The sequence below is a fragment of the Homarus americanus genome, unplaced genomic scaffold (assembly GCF_018991925.1).
Source record: "Homarus americanus isolate GMGI-L3 unplaced genomic scaffold, GMGI_Hamer_2.0 scaffold25467, whole genome shotgun sequence".
Lineage (NCBI taxonomy): Eukaryota > Metazoa > Arthropoda > Malacostraca > Decapoda > Nephropidae > Homarus > Homarus americanus.
The window spans coordinates 241625-261468 of NW_024732867.1; the positions used below are offsets into that span (position 1 = coordinate 241625).

A 19844-nucleotide genomic window follows, 5' to 3' on the forward strand; every position below is an offset into this window, starting at 1 on the left:
GTTCCTCCATGGAATTTCAGGACGCTATGGAGGTCACCAACTTCACCAGCGGGAGTCTGACCAGCCGTTCCCCTAGGGATCACCATCACAAAAGTGAAACAAATCATAAACAGGAGAATAATGGTTTCAGTAGCCGCTCTTAACCTATAACTTTCACTATATTTCAGTGGAATTGTAGAGGTGGTTGGAATAAACATGCGTAGTTTGCACTCTTGTAATCAATACACGTGCCAGATATCTTCTGTCTACAAGAGAAACTCCTGGAGAGGGAGGATGACCCTCTCTCCTTCAGAAACTATACGTTATACAGGAATGATAGTGGAAGAGGCGTCACTCTGTACATTCATGAGCGACTGCCTCAGACTTCTGTGTGCGGTAGCATGCATGGTGAAACTTGGCAATTGCCTCGCAAAAGGGGATTTTAATGCTCACCACTACTCCTGGGGAAGTGAAAGGGGGAATAGGAGAAGGGAGCAAATAGTGATCTACAAGTGAACGTGGGCCCTTCGTGCCCGGTGAAAGTTTGAACGCTCCTGCTTGGCTAGCGCGCAACCGCCTTCCGGCTGACAGCGTACAGCGACAAAATGGTTAATTAATGCCTTCCTAAAGAAACCATCGACATCGGACCAGGTTTGTTCCACTCTACGATTTTTTTGCGATTTTTCCACCAAGTTTGATGAAAAACGATTGCGCTGTTTCGGCTGCCCAGAACAGACACACACACACATATATATATATATATATATATATATATATATATATATATATATATATATATATATATATATATATATATATATATATATATATATTTCATTAGCCCAATAAGGCACTTCTACATACAATCAACACTCAACTCCGCCAGGATTCGAACCCACGGCCCATAAGCCCATGACTGTGACCAGGGAACGCTACCTCTGGACCACCAGGATACTAAAAGCAGTCCTAGACTCTGTTATATTTCACACAAAGCCTGTTCAACGAGCTTATGGCGCCGTGAACCTCTAATGGGGACTACCCGTATCACGTAGGTGGTCAGAGTAACGTTTTACCAAATCCGGCTTCGAAACACGAGGATCCATATATATTTCATTGGCCCAATAAAGCAAGCGGACTTCTACATACAATCAACACCTCAACCCGCCAGGATTCGAACCCATGGACCACGAGCCCATGACTGTGACCAGGGAACGCTACCTCTGGACCACCAGGATACTAAAAGCAGTCCTAGACTCTGTTATATTTCACACAAAGCCTGTTCAACGAGCTTATGGTGCCATTTGATCCACAATCTGCCCCTGGATAGGTGTTGGTTCGGGTTATTAAGACCCATGTATAGAGATGTTTAGGGTGTTGTTCAAACCCCCAAAAAGGATATATAAACATCAGTACATTTACTGCATAACCCTTAGGTTGTAAAAGAGTATATCAAGGTGAAGAGAAGTCTTATGAAAATAACTCGGCAGTGATCTTCCTCATATAGCATTTGTATGCCGATTATCCCCTTCCACCGTCCATTGACACACACCTTGGCCAAGACAGTCCTCACACGTTTTTCAGTTATACCGTGGATGCTGTAAAGAGCAGCATCAAACCGAGTGCGACTTGGTGCGAGACTTGTAAGACTCGACCATTGGAGTGGAAGGGGGGGGGGGGACTTACAACATTACAATCCAACTTTGCAACAGTCATTTTCTACAAATAGTGGGGCAGCTATATGCAATTTTTCAAGAGAATCATGCAAATGGTGATACAAGCACCAAATTTAACATGGTACTTCTCTAATGATTACTTGTCAAGTCTGCCTGATTGGCCATTTAAAAATTCAAGATGGCGGGCATTTTTCAAGATGGCCTCCATATTGACCTTCAAAAGTTGATTTTTCTTATAGAAATTGATGTAGTTGGTCAATCTGAGTGATCTTGGTGTCGATATGTATGTTTTCAAGCATGCTCAGATGATTTTTTTTTATAGTTTTAAGCCCATTCTAACATTTTTTATCCACATAAAATAACACTAGTAGTAAAAACTATAACAAAAAAGAACTTACTAAAAAAAAGAACTCACTATTAGCACTGGTTCCTGTGACTTCTGACAGTACATCTTTGTGCATTTACTGCTGTTCACATATGCAGCTGCAAAGTGCTGTACAGGAAAGTCCAGAGCGAAAGCATTTGCATCTCTGGTTGCAGTCTTTCTTACAGGAAAATTTGGTCAGCTCCTGACTGCATGTCGCAATCGGGGGAAGAGTCGCCCAACGTGTCTGTCATGCCTCTCCCTTCTGCGTCTATCCCCAGTTGATGGGACTGCTGGTTTCTGGATTGGAGATTGTTGCCTGGCCCCAGATGATACCAGCATGGTAGGCAGCCCGCTTTGCATGTCCCTTGAGGGCTGCCTGGGTTGGTGGAATGGAGTCATATGGTCTCTGCTTGCTGGAAAAGAGATTTAGTCTTGCCTCAACTACACCAGTGGCTGCACTAGATCTGTCGTACATGAGGACAACAAATCTTTCCAGCTTCTGCCGGTCAACATCAGCAACTGTTGTTCGACATTGGCTGAGTTTGCTGAATGTTTCTGAAGCTTCATCACAGACATTCCATGTCTGCCATGCAGATTTCTTTCCTTTCCCACGGAAGCCAGACACAACGTCACAGCCAGTGAAAGCATGATAGTATAGGATCACACTAGCTTTCTTAGGCCCTATCGCAGAAACTACATCATGAACTGGAATCCATCGATGACTGGCTCCTTGGCCAAAGGAAATCCATATGTTATCAAGACCAAGCTCCTGATAATTGTAGAACTCTGTCATATGAAATGCTGACCCCATTTTCATGCAGCATGTCGATGAGCTGCCTCTTTGTTGTCTTAGCAAACACAGACATACCGACGTAGATAGCAAAAGGTGTCTCATGGTCCTTGGAGTGTCTGTAGATTTGTGTGCCTACCTTGTAGTTGGCAAAGCAGTTGTACTGTAAGAGCTGTGACATAGCAAGGTCAGACTTCGATGCGTCATGCTGGAATTTGGATTTGATATCTGCACCATGTTCGATTATGCATACAAATTGAAGTAGTGATGGTAGAACAGTCTGTTCAATGCATCCTTCATGAAATGTACTGCTGAAGTGTGACTTGTGCTGAAGCATGTCCCGTCGTATCATCCCAGCAGCCTTGGCCAGATGGATCGCGTCACCGTATTTGCTTGCTTGTGCCAGGATTGAGCCAACATCATTCTCAAAGGCCAGTAGGATATCTCTTCCTTGGTGATGAGCTTGCAGCTGGGGGATGTGGAAAAGCAGCTGGTCCTTCAGTCGAGTAGCATGAACATCGGGCGATCCAACACCCAGCTGCCCAAGTCTCTGTCTGTAGAGCGTGACCAGATCAGCAAGTCTGAAAATGGGTGGTTCAGTACCTTCACTAGAAGTTTTCATCTGAGTGATGTAAGTGACCAGTTCAGAGAAAGCAGTTGGGTATGCGTCCTTGTTCGGATGAAGCTCTTGTGCTTCTTCTTGCTCATGAGCATTTCGGTGTGTTCTTTCTCGGTTGTACAGGTCTGCCAGGCAGCGAGGGTGATACTTCAGTTCTTGTACCACAACATCTCCTGCAATTAGTTTGGCAAGGAGTTTTCCATCGCTAAGTGTCTTCGCACAATCATTCAACCTCTTAAGTTTCATTGTCATTGCATGTCTTATGTCATCTCCCGAAGCTTCTTCCTCACATAGAAATCATTCTGTTGCTTTGGGGTCTCTGACCATTCGTGGTATCTTGCTACTGCTGCTCTCCTCTGCAGCAACTGCAGAGGTTTGCGTTTTCTGAGCTCTATTTAACTTTGTGTTGTTGAACAGAAGTCTGCAACTCTCATGATACTGTGCCTTGTTTCGCCTCAAGGTCTCCTCTATCCTATCATCTTCAACAAGTCTTGCGGGGTCAAGCTTGATTGGCAGTGCATTGATTGAATGAAATAGAAGAATATCCCTTGCCAAGCTCTTGTAACCGTCATCTCCTTTTTTGGCAGGATTTGCATGTGGAGACTTAAGATCTTCCTTCTTATCCTGTTGACAAAGACAACACTATGCCCAGTCAGTGAGAAATGATTTGTTGGTAGATTTTGTGACCATAACTATTTTTGATCTTCAGGGCCAAGGGTTTATCCTTTTTACCACCCTGATGAGCATTTTCTTGTATGGGATACAACTACAGTAGGTTCATGCCTTTTGCCCTACACCTAGTCCGATCGTTCATCCAGTGTCATTATTCCCGTGCGATCTGTACACCATCCAGATAACTAAAACCCCGTTATCCTTGGCTCGGCTCTCCCGCACCGGCACATCCTGTCAATTCAGGTGCGGCTGCCTAACTGATTTGGGGTTGGTTAAGCAGCATTTGGGACACTAAGCTGTTGCAGTATGACATGCTTTTTCTTATGTGACACTGAACCCCATGCTGGGTTGCACAGCAGTGATGTCACCAGTGTGCCCTGGTAGTGCCCGACAATCACTCCCTCACATGCAGAGACCCTCTGCATGCTACCCTCACCTAGCTGGAAAAAACATAAAACCAGTACATAAAACCAATCATAAATAAGACAAATATATATCTGAGAGTATCAGAACTAGAAAAATATCATCTGAGCATGCTTGAAAACATACAAATCGACACTAAGATCATTTAGACCAACTACATCAATTTCTATAAAAAAAATAATCTTTCGAAGGTCAATTTGGCAGCCATCTTGAAAAATGGCCGCCATCTTGGATTTCCAAATGGCCAATCAGGCAGATTTAATAAGTAGTCACTAGGGTATGATCATGCCAAATTTCATACTTGTATCACCATTTGCACGATTTTTCTATTATCCGCTCTACTAAAAGACAGGTTATGAATTCTCTTTCCAGCATATACACACACACCCTTCACCAACACTGTCACTATCTGACGAACTCAATGCCACATAAAATAGCTTTTTATGCAAAAATAGCTCCAAAAACAAGGAACTCGATTTTGCTTCCCGTGACGGGCTTGTCGACGCTCAGAGAGGCACTGATTGGCTGTGAAAAAGAAGCGAGAGTGTAACTTGGCGCTCATTAGCTCGCTCGGCTTATTTGAAACCGAGGGTGTTTTAAATACCTTCATTGATTTTATCCCATATCTCTTTTTTCACTTATTACTCCATTTTCTCCTCTCCTCCCATGTGTATAGTAGAGTTTCTTACTGTATGTTAAACATGATCAATAAGTTGGATATTACAAGTTTAGTCCTTAACCAACATAATACTTTTTCTTCTCTTCGCCACACATCTTCATGATTTTATTCTGCGAATATAACTCAAGCAACATATGTAATGTTTAAAAAATAGTTTCCCATCCAAAATCACATTGTTCAACTCATTAATTTACAAAGTAAACAGAGAAGCAGTGTGCCGTGTCGTCAAGACTCGTGGTGGGTTGGAAGTGTGGTATCTGGGAACTTTAATGAACAGTTATGCAATATGTCGCAATAAAACTAATTGCATTATAATAAAATGCTGTTTAGGTCATTTAATCTTAAATTTATGGTTGCTGATGTTTCGGTACACACTCAGTGTTATATTCCAAGCATTATTGACAGCAATATAAGAACGGTATTATGGAAGGCAAAATGCCCTAGCATGTCCAAAAATTAGTGTTTAACATATCCATCTCTACTTTGTTCCCTTCACCTCTTTTTTAAAAATGTCATTATTTTGCTCTTTCTTACATTCACTTTTTTACATTTTTCTCCTGTAAACTTATTACTAAGAATTGAAACTCAGATCTTTCTCTCTTACCTCGTTAGTAATGAAAACGAACTTTCCCTCTCCAACTGGACTCTTCCTCCCGGCCTCAATGTGAAAGGCGCTGTCAGTGAAGCCCATACGTCTAAGGTGCTCAATGGGCCAACGGACAATCCTGTTGCCGCAGGAGGAAATGATGGTGATATGGCCATTTTCCACTCGGAGTCGCACCTTGCCGTCCACTGCCAGTTTCATACGCGTCTCCACACCAGTCGTTACAGTGTATTCCCGGCACACTGAAACATAAAGGCTGACGTCTCAGAATCTTTGGTTGAGTAGTGCAACATGGGTGCTATCAACTTATAGTCCCTCATGGAATGCTGACATATGGTTCCTATAACATTAAAATAGGGGCAAGGGAATTATATTTTCAATGTAAAGCAAATGACTATGGTAACGCATTTGTAGTACCGTGGAAAACTTTATAAACTAAAATATAATACAAAATTGCCCTGAATGATTTTGTTCTAACTGAGAGTTGGATTTTGCTTACGTGTACCATTATTTGATGACATGTGATGTGTTTAGAGCTGGTATTTGGAACGAAGCTGGGAATATGCCTCTAAAGTGCTACGAAAGTGGAATTTGGGGGTTGACCCCAGTGGTTGGTCCCAAACATGTTTATTTTTCTTTGTTATGCACGTCACCGATTTAAGATAGAGCTGAGATATGACATAAGCCTACAATGTAGAGTTGCGGACAAAATTCTCTGAACACTTAGCAATATCCGGCATCTACTTTTGGGTCATATATATGATTGGTTTATATCTAATAACGATGCTTATTATCACACTATAATATCGGAGCCACAAAATGGAGAAAAAAACACTCCTTACTAGGATTAAAATTAATCATGTAGCTAAACGACATAAAAATATAATAAATAACATTTGTGCTGGCATAACGAGCTTAACCTTACTAAACCGAATTAAACATAACTTTACCCCCTCTAATTCAGATAAGGAATGATTATATATAGAGAGTAACTGCCGAATTAAATGGAATATAGTTAGTCTTATCATATATGCACTATTTTTCATGGAGTTAAACAATTTAATAATAACAAAACGTTATCCCTGTTTTGCAAGACATATCGTGGAACTTTACGGCTTAATTGGACAATTATCACTAAAACGCATAATATTTTTCCATCTCAGATAATCCCTCATATGCGTCACTATTTTCTTCTAGATATGTAATCATTTGTAAGTTTACTTAATTATATTTCTTGTGTATAATATTATTGCTTAATGCCATATCTAATAAAAATATACAGAGTTTTGTTACATCTAAACCCGACATTAGTGCATCATAAGACTGTGGAAATCTCTCATGTCAGTATTCAATTAAACATGATATAAAGTTCGAAAACAGTTGCTTAAGCTATGGCTAACAATAACCAGAATGTAGTATTAGCAACTTTTCATATGGATTCACCTATTGATATTAAATCTTTTATTCTATGTATAAATACCGCATGTACAGTAGCATGAATATCGCATTACAGTAAGCATTTGACTTTCCCATTCCATAGTTGTGTCGACTAGGGATGCTTCATTCAGTGGCCGACCGCGGGGCTCGAACTAAGGTTGTAACACAACTTTTGATAAGAAACGAGATATTATGTAGTCAATGGCCTGCCATCCACCTCCTTAAATCCTTCACTGAGCGCTGGAACATGGATCTCATTACCTAGGCTTAAGGTTCTTCATTGAATACCTTAACTGAGTGTCTGGAAATAGATCTCATCACCTTATTATCTCTTTAACAGAGAGTGCAGCATGATATCAAAGTTCTTTACTAAGGAATGGAACATAGGTTCCATCATCCCAAAGTCCACCACTGAGTTCTGAAACATGGGTAACATCTCTTTCATTAAATCGTAACAACCAACAATCCACTGGCACACGGGTTGTCAATATTTATCTCGAATTCCGTCACTGGCCAGAGTGAGTTTAACTGGTACAGGTATTGTATCGACCACCCCAAGGTTAATGGAATAGAAAATGAGTGATAATAACCAATCATCGCCGGTAACCACAGGTAGACGCTTACAGTTTTCGCACGATGTTTTATATTGTCACGCACGGAAGGGTGGTCGATATTTAATATTTTATTGACTATTCATGGAAACATGGATCATATCCCCTTAAAGTCCTCATCAGAACATTTAATTTCTTATATTTTTAAAATTACTTTGTCAATCCAGTTTTAGAAAAACATAGAAAAGAAAGTTTCAAGATTTCATAAAAGTTCGGTATGTTTTAGCCGAAGGGAGTAATTTAGAACATCGAAACTTATCAGGTGTGTGGGGTTAGTGAGAGGCGGGTCAGCGTGAGAGAAGGATGTGGTCAATTGCCGGAGGTTGATCATTGAAGTAGGAAGTATTACAAGTATTGACCGCAAAGAATATAAGGAAACTGGGATATCAAGGGAAAAACGATTAACCTTAGTTGAATAGCTGAGGAAAAAAGTGGGACGCACAAATGATACTGTGTATAACGTTATCTTTGATTTCTAACTACAGCACGTATTATAAAATTATAGAATTAATTTTCTCACAACAAGCAACTAACATGATCTGAAGGAGTCGCTTTATTTATACAAATTTGACATCACTAGAACACCGCCAACTATAGTTGTTTCAACTACGAGAGGTATTAAAGACAGTTTTTTTCGGGGATTAGTCCACCGGGCACAGGTCACTGACCCACATCAAGGCCTGGGAGGGGGAGGAAATGTAATAATAATAATAATAATAATTGGTTCATAGTTAATAAAACTTATATTAAAAAATACAAAATTAAAACTAAAATAATAATAACAATAATATTAATAACAACAAAACTGATAATAATAATAATAATAATAATAATAATAATAATAATAATAATAATAATAATAATAATAATAATAATAATTTTTTTTTATTATTTATTGGGCACTCTCCTACATCTTTGTGTAAGGTGAAGCGCAGAAGCGTTTACAGTGCCCAACAGGGAAGCATGCTAAGTTCATGCTTGCCTTTATGTCTCATGAGTTAAGGGCGTAGAAGCCTGAAGAGTCAAGGGCATAGAAGCCTGAAGAGTCAATGGTTTTATGTCATCAAGTCATTGGAAGCTCCAACAACTTGTCCCTGAATACGAATTCGCAACTTTCGACTTACACCAGGTTCCTACTGTACTGCTAGGTGAACAGGGACTAATGGGGGCTAGGAAATATGTCCAAACAACTTCCACCGGCCCGGGAATCGAACCCGTGACATCTCGCTTGCGAAGGCAAGAGCGGTACCACTCTACCACCACCACCCCCATTAATAATAATAATAATAATAATAATAATGATGATGATGATGATGATGATGATGATGATGATGATGATGATGATGATGATGATGATGATGATGATGATGATGATGATGATGATGATGATGATGATGATGATGATGATGATGATGATGATGATGATGATGATGATCCATACAGACATACACAAATTAAAAAAAAAAGATCAATAGTGAGATACGATATATGTATGTTGTGTTGTCAAAGAAAGAAACAATTGAGACCCTGCAATTATGTGTAAATGAGGCAGAAAGTCAGATCAACAAACTGTGACTTGGTCATAATTTTCGTGATGCCCCTCCCTGTTTGATAGCTGCCTACTACCTACTACCTCCAAAGAGGCCTTAGTTTCTACAATATATAATATCAACCAGACTAGAGGGGATAAGATCATCAAAGCCGTCCTTCGCCGCTTTCTTTTATATCTATTGATAGTTTACATTATTAATGTACAATATGGAAGGATGATAGGGTGGTAGATCTGAATGAGCTTCATCGGTGGGGTGGTAAAACTTTATTAATAATTATTGACAGGTAGAAGTGATAGAGTAGATAGTGCTGATCTTCATTGGTTTGGGAAGACTTCCAAAACTTTAATTGGCAGGTGGAACTGACTTATTTCGTTCGGTGAGGTGGTAAAACTAACTGACCTTGTTCAGTCTTAATAAACTTCTTCCGTTAAGTGAAGGAGAGTGAGGGTAAAACTGACTGACCTGTGGAGTGGAGTAGGGGTGCAACTGACTGACCTTGTGTGGAGCGGAGTAAGGGTACAACTGACTGACCTTCTGTAGAGTGGAGTAAGGGTACAACTGACTCACTTTCTCTGGAGTGGAGTAAGGGTACGAATGACTGACCATCAGTGCAGTGGAGTAAGGGTACAACTGACTCACCTTCTGTGGAGTGGAGTAGGGGTACAACTGACTCACCTTCTGTGGAGTGGAGTAAGGGTACAACTGACTGACCTTCTGTGCAGTGGAGTAAGGGTACAACTGCCTGACCTTCTGTGGAGTGGAGTAGGAGTACAACTGACTCACCTTCTGTGGAGTGGTGTAAGGGTACAACTGACTGACCTACTGTGGAGTGGAGTGAGGGTGCTGTTAACTGACCTTTTATGGGGTGTAGTAAGGGTACAACTGACTCACCTTCTGTGGAGTGGAGTAAGGGTACGTCTGACTGACCTTTGTGGAGTGGAGTGAGGGTACAACTGACTGACCTTCTATGGAGTGGAGTAAGGGTACGAATGACTGACCTTCTGTGGAGTTGAGTAAGGGTACATCTGACTGACCTTCTGTGGAGTGGAATAAGGGTACATTTGACTCACCTTCTGTGAAGTGGAGTAAGGGTACGACTGACTGACCTTCTATGGAGTGGAGTAAGGGTAACTGTGACTGACCTTCTGTGGAGTGGAGTAAGGGTACAAGTGACTGACCTTCTGTGGAGTGGAGTAAGGGTTCAAGTGACTGACCTTCTGTGGAGTGGAGTAAGGGTATAACTGACTGAACTTCTGAGGAGTAGAGTAAGGGTACAAGTGACTGACCTTCTATGGAGTGGAGTAAGGGTATAACTGATTGACTTTCTGTGGAGTGGAGTAAGGGTACATCTGACTGACCTACTGTGAAGTGGACTAAGGGTACAACTGACTGACCTTCTATGGAGTACAGTAAGGGTACAACTGATGTACGTTCTGTGGTGTGGAGTAAGGGTATAACTAACTGACCTTCTATGGAGTGGAATAAGGGTACAACTGACTGACCTTCTGTGGAGTGATGTGAGGGTACAACTAACTGACCTTCTAGGGAGTGTAATAAGGGTACAACTGACTGACCTTCTTTGGAGTGGAGTAAGGGTACAACTAACTGACCTTCTATGGAGTGGAATAAGGGTACAACTGAGTGACCTTCTGTGGAGTGGAGTAAGGGTACAACTGACTGACCTTCTGTGGAGTGATGTGAGGGTACAACTAACTGACCTTCTAGGGAGTGTAATAAGGGTACAACTGACTGACCTTCTTTGGAGTGGAGTAAGGGTACAACTAACTGACAACTAACTGACCTTCTATGGAGTGGAATAAGGGTACAACTGACTGACCTTCTGTGGAGTGATGTGAGGGTACAACTAACTGACCTTCTAGGAGTGGAGTAAGGGTACAACTGACTGACCTTCTATTGGAGTGGAGTAAGGGTACAACTAGCTAACCTTCTATGGAGTGGAGTGAGGGTACAACTGAGTGAACGTCTGTGGAGTGGAGTAAGGGTACAACTGACTGACCTTCTATGGAGTGGAGTGAGGGTACAACTGACTGACCTTCTGTGGAGTGGAGTAAGGGTACAACTGACTGACCTTCTATGGAGTGGAGTAAGGGTACAACTGTTGTACGTTCTGTGGAGTGGAGTAAGGGTACAACTAACTGACCTTCTATGGAGTGGAATAAGGGTACAACTGACTGACCTTCTGTGGAGTGGAGTGAGGGTACAACTGAGTGACCTACTGTGGAGTGGAGTAAGGGTACAACTAACTGATCTTCTATGGAGGGGAGTGAGGGTACAACTGTCTGACCTTCTTTGGAGTGGAGTAAGGGTACAACTGACTGACCTTCTATGGAGTGGAGTAAGGGTACGACTGCCTGACCTTCTATGGAGTGGAGTGAGGCTACAACTGACTGACCTTCTATGGAGTGGAGGAAGGGTACGACTGACTGACCTTCTATGAAGTGGAATTAGGGTACAACTGACTGACTTTCTATGGAGTGGAGTAAGGGAACAGCTGACTAACCTTCTATTTAGTGGAGTAAGGATACGACTGACTGATCTGCTATGGAGTGGAATAAGGGTACATCTGACTGACCTTCTGTGGAGTGGATTGATGGTACAACTGACTAACCTTTTATGGAGTGGAGTAAGGGTAAGACTGACTGACCTTCTATGGAGTGGAATAAGGGTACAATTGACTGACCTTCTTTGGAGTACAGTGAGGGTACAATTGACTGACCTTCTTTGGAGTACAGTGAGGGTACAACTGACTGTCCTTCTATGGAGTGGAGTAAGGGTACGACTGACTGACCTTCTATGGAGTGGAGTGAGGGTATAACTGACTTACCTTCTATGGAGTGGAGTAAGGGTACCTACTGACTGACCTTCTATGGAGTGGAATAAGGGTACAACTGATTGACCTTTTGTGGAGTGGAGTGAGGGTACAACTAACTGACCTTCTATGTAATGTAGTGAGAGTACAACTGACTGACCTTCTGTGGAGTGGAGTGAGGGTACAACTGACTGACCTTATATGAAGTGGAGTAAGGGTACAACTGACTGACCTTTTGTGGAGTGGAGTGAAGGGTACTGTTAACTGACCTTCTATGGGGTGGAGTAAGGGTACAACTGACTTTCCTTCTGTGGAATGGAGTAAGGGTACAAGTGACTGACCTTATGTGGAGTGGAGTAAGGGTACAACTGACTGACCTTCTGAGGAGTGGAGTGAGGGTGCAACTGACTGACCTGCGGAGTGGAGTGAGGGTACTGTTAACTGACCTTCTATGAGGTGTAGTAAGGGTACGACTGACTGACCTTCTGTGGAGTGGAGTAAGGGTACAATTGACTGACCTTATAAGGAGTGGATTGAGGGTACAACTGAATGACCTTCTGTGGAGTGGAGTAAGGGTACAACTGACTGAGCTTATGTGGAGTGGAGTAAGGGTACAACTGACTGACCTTCTGTGGAGTGGAGTGAGGGCACTGTTAACTGACTTTCTATTGGGTGGTGTAAGGGTACAACTGACTTACTTTCTGTGGAGTGGAGTAAGGGTACAACTAATTGACCTTATGTGGAGTGGAGTAAGGGTACAAATGACTGACCTTGTGTAGAGCAGAGTAAGGTTACACCTGACTGACCTTCTGTAGAGTGGAGTAAGGGTACAACTGACTGACCTTCTATGGAGTGGAGTAAGGGTAACTGTGACTGACCTTCTGTGGAGTGGAGTAAGGGTACAAGTGACTGACCTTCTGTGGAGTGGAGTAAGGGTTCAAGTGACTGACCTTCTGTGGAGTGGAGTAAGGGTATAACTGACTGACCTTCTGAGGAGTAGAGTAAGGGTACAAGTGACTGACCTTCTATGGAGTGGAGTAAGGGTATAACTGATTGACTTTCTGTGGAGTGGAGTAAGGGTACATCTGACTGACCTACTGTGAAGTGGACTAAGGGTACAACTGACTGACCTTCTATGGAGTACAGTAAGGGTACAACTGATGTACGTTCTGTGGTGTGGAGTAAGGGTATAACTAACTGACCTTCTATGGAGTGGAATAAGGGTACAACTGACTGACCTTCTGTGGAGTGATGTGAGGGTACAACTAACTGACCTTCTAGGGAGTGTAATAAGGGTACAACTGACTGACCTTCTTTGGAGTGGAGTAAGGGTACAACTAACTGACCTTCTATGGAGTGGAATAAGGGTACAACTGAGTGACCTTCTGTGGAGTGGAGTAAGGGTACAACTGACTGACCTTCTGTGGAGTGATGTGAGGGTACAACTAACTGACCTTCTAGGGAGTGTAATAAGGGTACAACTGACTGACCTTCTTTGGAGTGGAGTAAGGGTACAACTAACTGACCTAACCTTCAACTAGCTAACCTTCTATGGAATGGAGTGAGGGTACAACTGAGTGAACGTCTGTGGAGTGGAGTAAGGGTACAACTAACTGACTTTCTATGGAGTGGAATGAGGGTACAACTGACTGACCTTCTATGGAGTGGAGTAAGGGTACAACTGACTGACCTTCTATGGAGTGGAGTAAGGGTACAACTGTTGTACGTTCTGTGGAGTGGAGTAAGGGTACAACTAACTGACCTTCTATGGAGTGGAATAAGGGTACAACTGACTGACCTTCTGTGGAGTGGAGTGAGGGTACAACTGAGTGACCTACTGTGGAGTGGAGTAAGGGTACAACTAACTGATCTTCTATGGAGGGGAGTGAGGGTACAACTGTCTGACCTTCTTTGGAGTGGAGTAAGGGTACAACTGACTGACCTTCTATGGAGTGGAGTAAGGGTACGACTGCCTGACCTTCTATGGAGTGGAGTGAGGCTACAACTGACTGACCTTCTATGGAGTGGAGGAAGGGTACGACTGACTGACCTTCTATGAAGTGGAATTAGGGTACAACTGACTGACTTTCTATGGAGTGGAGTAAGGGAACAGCTGACTAACCTTCTATTTAGTGGAGTAAGGATACGACTGACTGATCTGCTATGGAGTGGAATAAGGGTACATCTGACTGACCTTCTGTGGAGTGGATTGATGGTACAACTGACTAACCTTTTATGGAGTGGAGTAAGGGTAAGACTGACTGACCTTCTATGGAGTGGAATAAGGGTACAATTGACTGACCTTCTTTGGAGTACAGTGAGGGTACAATTGACTGACCTTCTTTGGAGTACAGTGAGGGTACAACTGACTGTCCTTCTATGGAGTGGAGTAAGGGTACGACTGACTGACCTTCTATGGAGTGGAGTGAGGGTATAACTGACTTACCTTCTATGGAGTGGAGTAAGGGTACCTACTGACTGACCTTCTATGGAGTGGAATAAGGGTACAACTGATTGACCTTTTGTGGAGTGGAGTGAGGGTACAACTAACTGACCTTCTATGTAATGTAGTGAGAGTACAACTGACTGACCTTCTGTGGAGTGGAGTGAGGGTACAACTGACTGACCTTATATGAAGTGGAGTAAGGGTACAACTGACTGACCTTTTGTGGAGTGGAGTGAAGGGTACTGTTAACTGACCTTCTATGGGGTGGAGTAAGGGTACAACTGACTTTCCTTCTGTGGAATGGAGTAAGGGTACAAGTGACTGACCTTATGTGGAGTGGAGTAAGGGTACAACTGACTGACCTTCTGAGGAGTGGAGTGAGGGTGCAACTGACTGACCTGCGGAGTGGAGTGAGGGTACTGTTAACTGACCTTCTATGAGGTGTAGTAAGGGTACGACTGACTGACCTTCTGTGGAGTGGAGTAAGGGTACAATTGACTGACCTTATAAGGAGTGGATTGAGGGTACAACTGAATGACCTTCTGTGGAGTGGAGTAAGGGTACAACTGACTGAGCTTATGTGGAGTGGAGTAAGGGTACAACTGACTGACCTTCTGTGGAGTGGAGTGAGGGCACTGTTAACTGACTTTCTATTGGGTGGTGTAAGGGTACAACTGACTTACTTTCTGTGGAGTGGAGTAAGGGTACAACTAATTGACCTTATGTGGAGTGGAGTAAGGGTACAAATGACTGACCTTGTGTAGAGCAGAGTAAGGTTACACCTGACTGACCTTCTGTAGAGTGGAGTAAGGGTACAACTGACTGACCTTCTGTGGAGTGGAGTGAGGGTACAACTGACTGACCTTCTATGGAGTGGAGTAAGGGTACCTGTGATTGACCTTCTGTGGAGTGGAGTAAGGGTTCAAGTGACTGACATTCTGTGGAGTGGAGTAAGGGTACAACTGACTGACCTTCTGTGAAGTGGGTTGAGGGTACAACTGAGTGACCTACTGTGGAGTGAAGTGAGGGTGCTGTTAACTGACCTTCTATTGGGTGGAGTAAGGTTACAACTGACTCACCTTCTGTGGAGTGGAGTAAGGGTACGTCTGACTGACCTTTTGTGGAGTGGAGTGAGGGTACAACTGACTGACTTTCTATGGAGTGGAGTAAGGGTACGAATGAGTGACCTTCTGTGGAGTTTAGTAAGGGTACGTCTAACTGACCTTCTATGGAGTGGAGTAAGGGTACAACTGATGTACGTTCTGTGGAGTGGAGTAAGGGTACGAATGAGTGACCTTCTGTGGAGTGGAGTGAGGGTACAACTAACTGTCCTTCTAGGGAGTGGAATAAGGGTACAACTGACTGACCTTCTGTGGAGTGGAGTAAGGGTACAACTGACTGACCTTCTATGGAGTGGAATAAGGTTACAACTGAGTGACCTTCTGTGGAGTGGAGTAAGGGTACAACTGACTGACCTTCTGAGGAGTGGAGTGAGGGTGCAACTGACTGACCTTCTGCGGAGTGGAGTGAGGGTACTGTTAACTGACTTTCTATTGGGTGGTGTAAGGGTACAACTGACTGACCTTATGTGGAGTGGAGTAAGGGTACAACTGACTGAACTTGTTTAGAGCAGAGTAAGGTTACACCTGACTGACCTTCTGTAGAGTGGAGTAAGGGTACAACTGACTGACCTTCTGTGGAGTAGAGTGAGGGTACAACTGACTCTCCTTCTATGGAGTGGAGAAAGGGTACGACTGATTGACCTTCTATGGAGTGGAATAAGGGTACAACTGACTGACCTTTTGTGGAATGGAGTAAGGGTACAACTGACTGCCCTTCTATGGAGTGGAGTAAGGGTACGACTGACTGACTTTCTATGGCGTGGAATAAGGGTACAACTGACTGACCTTCTGTGGAGTGGAGCGAGGATACAACTATCTTACCTTCTATGGAATGTAGTGAGGGTACAACTGACTGACCTTTCGTGGAGTGGAGTGAGGGTACAACTGACTGACCTACTGTGGAGTGGAGTAAGGGTACATCTGACTGACCTTCTGTGGAGTGAAGTGGCGGTACTGTTAACTGACCTTCTGTGAGGTGAAGTAAGGGTACAACTGACTGACCTTCAATGGAGTGGAGTAAGGGTACGACTAACTGACCTATGAAGTGGAGTAAGGGTACAACTGATGTACGTTCTGTGGAGTGGAGTAAGGGTACAACTAACTGACCTTCTATGGAGTGGAATAAGGGTACAACTGACTGACCTTCTGTGGAGTGGAGTGAGGGTACAACTGAGTGACCTACTGTGGAGTGGAGTAAGGGTACAACTAACTGACCTTCTATGGAGTGGAGCGAGGGTACAACTGTCTGACCTTCTATGGAGTGGAGTGAGGCTACAACAACTGACCTTCTATGGAGTGGAGTAAGGGTACGACTGACTGACCTTCTATGAAGTGAAATTAGGGTACAACTGACTGAGCTTATGTGGAGTGGAGTAAGGGTACAACTGACTGACCTTCTGTGGAGTGGAGTGAGGGTACTACTGACTGACCTTCTTTGGAGTGGAGTAAGGGTACAACTGATGTACGTTCTGTGGAGTGGAGTAAGGGTACAACTGACTGACCGTCTGTGGAGTGGAGTGAGGGTACAACTAACTGACCTTCTTTGGAGTGGAATAAGGGTACAACTGACTGACCTTCTGTGGAGTGGAGTAAGGGTACAACTGACTGACCTTCTATGGAGTGGAATAAGGGTACAATTGAGTGACCTTCTGTGGAGTGGAGTAAGGGTACAACTGACTGACCTTCTGAAGAGTGGAGTGAGGGTGCAACTGACTGACCTTCTGCGGAGTGGAGTGAGGTACAACTGAGTGACCCATCAGGAGTGGAGTGAGGGTGCTGTTAACTGACCTTCTATGGGGTGGAGAAGGCAACTCACTCACCTTCTGTGGAGTGGAGTAAGGTACGTCTGACTGACCTTTGTGGAGTGGAGGAGGGCTACAACTGACTGACCTCTATGGAGGGAGAAGGGCATGAATTGACCTCCTGTGGAGTTGAGTAAGGGTACGTCTAACTGACCCTATGGAGGAGTAAGGGTACAACTGATGCACGTTCTGTGGAGGAGTAAGGGTACAACTACTGACCTTCTGTGAGTGGAGGAGGGGCACCCAACCTAACTTAGGAGTGGAATAAGGGTACAACTGACTGACCTTCTGTGGAGTGGAGTGATGGTACAACTGACTGACCTTCTATGGAGTGGAGTAAGGGTACGACTGACTGACCTTCTATGGAGTGGAGTGAGGGTACTGTTAACTGACTTTCTATTGGGTGGTGTAAGGGTACAACTGACTTACTTTCTGTGGAGTGGAGTAAGGGTACAACTGACTGACCTTATGTGGAGTGGAGTAAGGGTACAACTGACTGAACTTGTGTAGAGCAGAGTAAGGTTACACCTGACTGACCTTCTGTAGAGTGGAGTAAGGGTACAACTGACTGACCTTATGTGGAGTAGAGTGAGGGTACAACTGACTCACCTTCTATGGAGTGGAGCAAGGGAACGACTGGCTGACCTTCTATGGAGTGGAGTAAGGGTACAACTGACTGACCTTCTGTGGAGTGGAGTGAGGGTACAACTAACTGCCCTTCTATGGAGTGGAGTAAGGGTACGACTGAGTGACTTTCTATGGAGTGGAATAAGGGTACAACTGACTGACCTTCTGTGGAGTGGAGTGAGGATACAACTATCTTACCTTCTATGGAATGTAGGAGGGTGCACAACTCCAGACTGACCTTCTGTGGAGTGGAGTGAGGGTACAACTGACTGACCTACTGTGGAGTGGAGTAAGGGTACATCTGACTGACCTTCTGTGGAGTGAAGTGGGGGTACTGTTAACTGACCTTCTGAGAGGTGAAGTAGGGTACAACTGATGTACGTTCTGTGGAGTGGAGTAAGGGTACAACTAACTGACCTTCTATGGAGTGGAATAAGGGTACAACTGACTGACCTTCTGTGGAGTGGAGTGAGGGTACAACTGAGTGACCTACTGTGGAGTGGAGTAAGGGTACAACTAACTGACCTTCTATGTAGTGGAGCGAGGGTACAACTGTCTGACCTTCTATGGAGTGGAGTGAGGCTACAACTGACTGACCTTCTATGGAGTGGAGTAAGGGTACAACTAACTTACCTTCTATGGAGTGGAATTAGGGTACAACTGACTGACCTTCTATGGAGTGGAGTAAGGGTACAGCTGACTGACCTTCTATGGAGTGGAGTAAGGATACGACTGACTGTTCTCCTATGGAGTGGAATAAGGGTACACCTGACTGACCTTCTGTGGAGTGGAGTGATGGTACAACTGATTGACCTTCTATGGAGTGGAGTAAGGGTACGACTGACTGACCTTCTATGGAGTGGAATTAGGGTACAATTGATGTACGTTCTGTGGAGTGGAGTAAGGGTACAACTGACTGACCTTCTGTGGAGTGGAGTGAGGGTACAACTAACTGACCTTCTAGTGAATGGAGTAAGGGTACAACTGACTGACCTTCTGTGAAGTGGAGTGAGGGTACAACTGACTGACCTACTGTGGAGTGGAATTAGGGTACAATTGATGTACGTTCAGTGGAGTGGAGTAAGGGTACAACTGACTGACCTTCTGTGGAGTGGAGTGAGGGTACAACTAACTGACCTTCTAGGGAGTGGAGTAAGGGTACAACTGACTGACCTTCTGTGAAGTGGAGCGAGGGTGATGAACTCGACTGACCTACTGTGGGGAGTGGAGGAGGGGTGCTGCTAATTGACTCCTGGTGCGGTGGAGGCGGCACGAATGAGACCTGCGTGAGCTGGAGTAAGGGTATATCTGACGACCTTCGTGGAGTGGAGTAAGGGTGCACCTGACTGACCTACTGGGTGAAGTGGAGGCGGGTACGACTGACTGACATTCTGGCGGAGTGGAGTAAGTGTCACTGACTGACCTTCTTGAGTGAGTAAGGTACAAACTGATGTACGTTCTGTGTGGAGGAGTAAGGGTACAACTGACTGACCGCCTGTGGGAGGAGTGAGGGTACAACCCGAACTTCTGACCTTCTTGGGTAGGGAGTGGAATATGGGGTACAACTGACTCATCCTTCTGTGGAGTGGAGTAAGGGTACAACTGGACTGG

The 19844-nt window shown here is 43.9% G+C and overlaps 1 protein-coding gene across 1 annotated transcript in view; it reads right to left on the reverse strand.

The window, feature by feature from the left end:
• LOC121869134 (docking protein 2-like) overlaps window positions 1-19844 on the reverse strand; it is a 109653-nt gene that overhangs the window by 44603 nt on the left and 45206 nt on the right. The window contains exon 6 of the mRNA XM_042370321.1: window positions 5807-6048. Coding sequence (XP_042226255.1) covers window positions 5807-6048 — 242 coding nt within the window. The remainder of the gene's footprint in view (window positions 1-5806; window positions 6049-19844) is intronic.